At 36.9% G+C, this 1,343-nt stretch overlaps 1 protein-coding gene across 1 annotated transcript in view; it reads right to left on the bottom strand.

Moving 5' to 3' along the window:
• The window catches only part of LOC145258061 (uncharacterized), a 4,365-nt gene extending 3,516 nt beyond the window's left edge, over positions 1-849 (bottom strand). The window contains exon 1 of the mRNA XM_080115786.1: positions 360-849. Within this exon, the coding sequence (XP_079971912.1) occupies positions 360-849 (490 nt within the window). The remainder of the gene's footprint in view (positions 1-359) is intronic.
• Between the last annotated feature and the right edge of the window lie 494 nt (positions 850-1,343).

Here is a 1,343-nt window from a genome sequence, read left to right as displayed (position 1 = left end):
CGTAATCATCTTTATATATTTTTCCTTCAGGGAAAAGTTTCGTAATCATGGTGTTTATATATTTATGCTTCATCTTAATGCTTCAGAATATACAATATTTTTGGTTTTTTTATCTGGTGGCAGAATGAAGAGTCCATCAGGGTGTCCAACTCTTGATAGGCCACCATATAGCTGTCCATGAGAAAATACTGGTTTTGACAGGTTGAGCCCAACAACTTTTAGTGACTGTCCTTGAGATTTGTTTATTGTCATTGCAAAACATAGCTTGACAGGAAATTGCAGCCTTTCAAACTCAAATGGCAATTCTTGTGGTCTCACTGGGATTATGGGAATGAAGCAGTGTACTCCTGCATACTTACCTGACATAATTGTTGCTTCCAGTACGTGAGGCATCATATTCTTTATGGTGAGCCTTGTGCCATTGCAGAGTTTCGGTGGATCAAGATTGCGAAGTAACATTATTGGTGCTCCAAGTTTTAGAAACAGACTATGTGGAGGCGTTCCTGGTGGTTCAAGACTATTAAGAAACTCAGTCGGATAATTTGTTACTTCGTCCTGTGAACAGATTGTATCAACTGAATTGTATAATATGATTTCTCCAGGTAATCTATTCAACAACCTGCTATTTATTTCATTTACTGATTCATTCTTTGCTGCTAAAATTGCACGGCTACTTAGCCTATTGATATCCGTATGAAAATTATGAAGATCTGGAAAAATTCTCATTATAAATTCCTCTTCTGTTTGAATCTGGTTATAGGAGTCCTTGTCCAGAAGTCCATTACCCACTTGCAAAAGTTGAGTGGCAAAGTCATCAACAGCATCATCAGCATGTAAATGTACTCGCATGTTTAGTGTTAAACTCATTGTTTTAATATGATGCCATAAATAGGAGTTTTTGAGACATGCATTCATTTGATCAGCTCTGGTTCCTCGAGGAACAATAGGAAGGGTTTGTCTGAAATCACCAGCAAAAACCAAAGTCACTCCATACATTATTTGTGTGTTATCTTTTAGGTCCTGTAGTGTAGAATCTACTGCTTCCATAGCTTTTTTGTGACTCATTGTTGCTTCATCCCAGATTATTAATTTACAGTTTTGCAGTAGTTTAGCCTTTGCTGAATGTTTTTTAATATTACACAATGGTTTTTCCTGTCGAGTAAGGTCCAATGGGAGAGAAAACATAGAGTGAGCAGTTCTACCACCATCCAAAAGTGTTGAGTTTTTATTATTTCGAAAAGTTCTTGATCAGTAGTTTCATTTGGCAGTTCAGCCGAAGTTATTTTGTCTATATCATCAGCATTAATATTATCTTTACACCAAATCAGGGTGTGAGAGTGCGG

Source organism: Euprymna scolopes, chromosome 33 (assembly GCF_053919585.1).
Source record: "Euprymna scolopes isolate OS-2025 chromosome 33, ASM5391958v1, whole genome shotgun sequence".
NCBI lineage: Eukaryota > Metazoa > Mollusca > Cephalopoda > Sepiida > Sepiolidae > Euprymna > Euprymna scolopes.
This window is presented reverse-complemented; position numbering and strand designations above follow the sequence as displayed.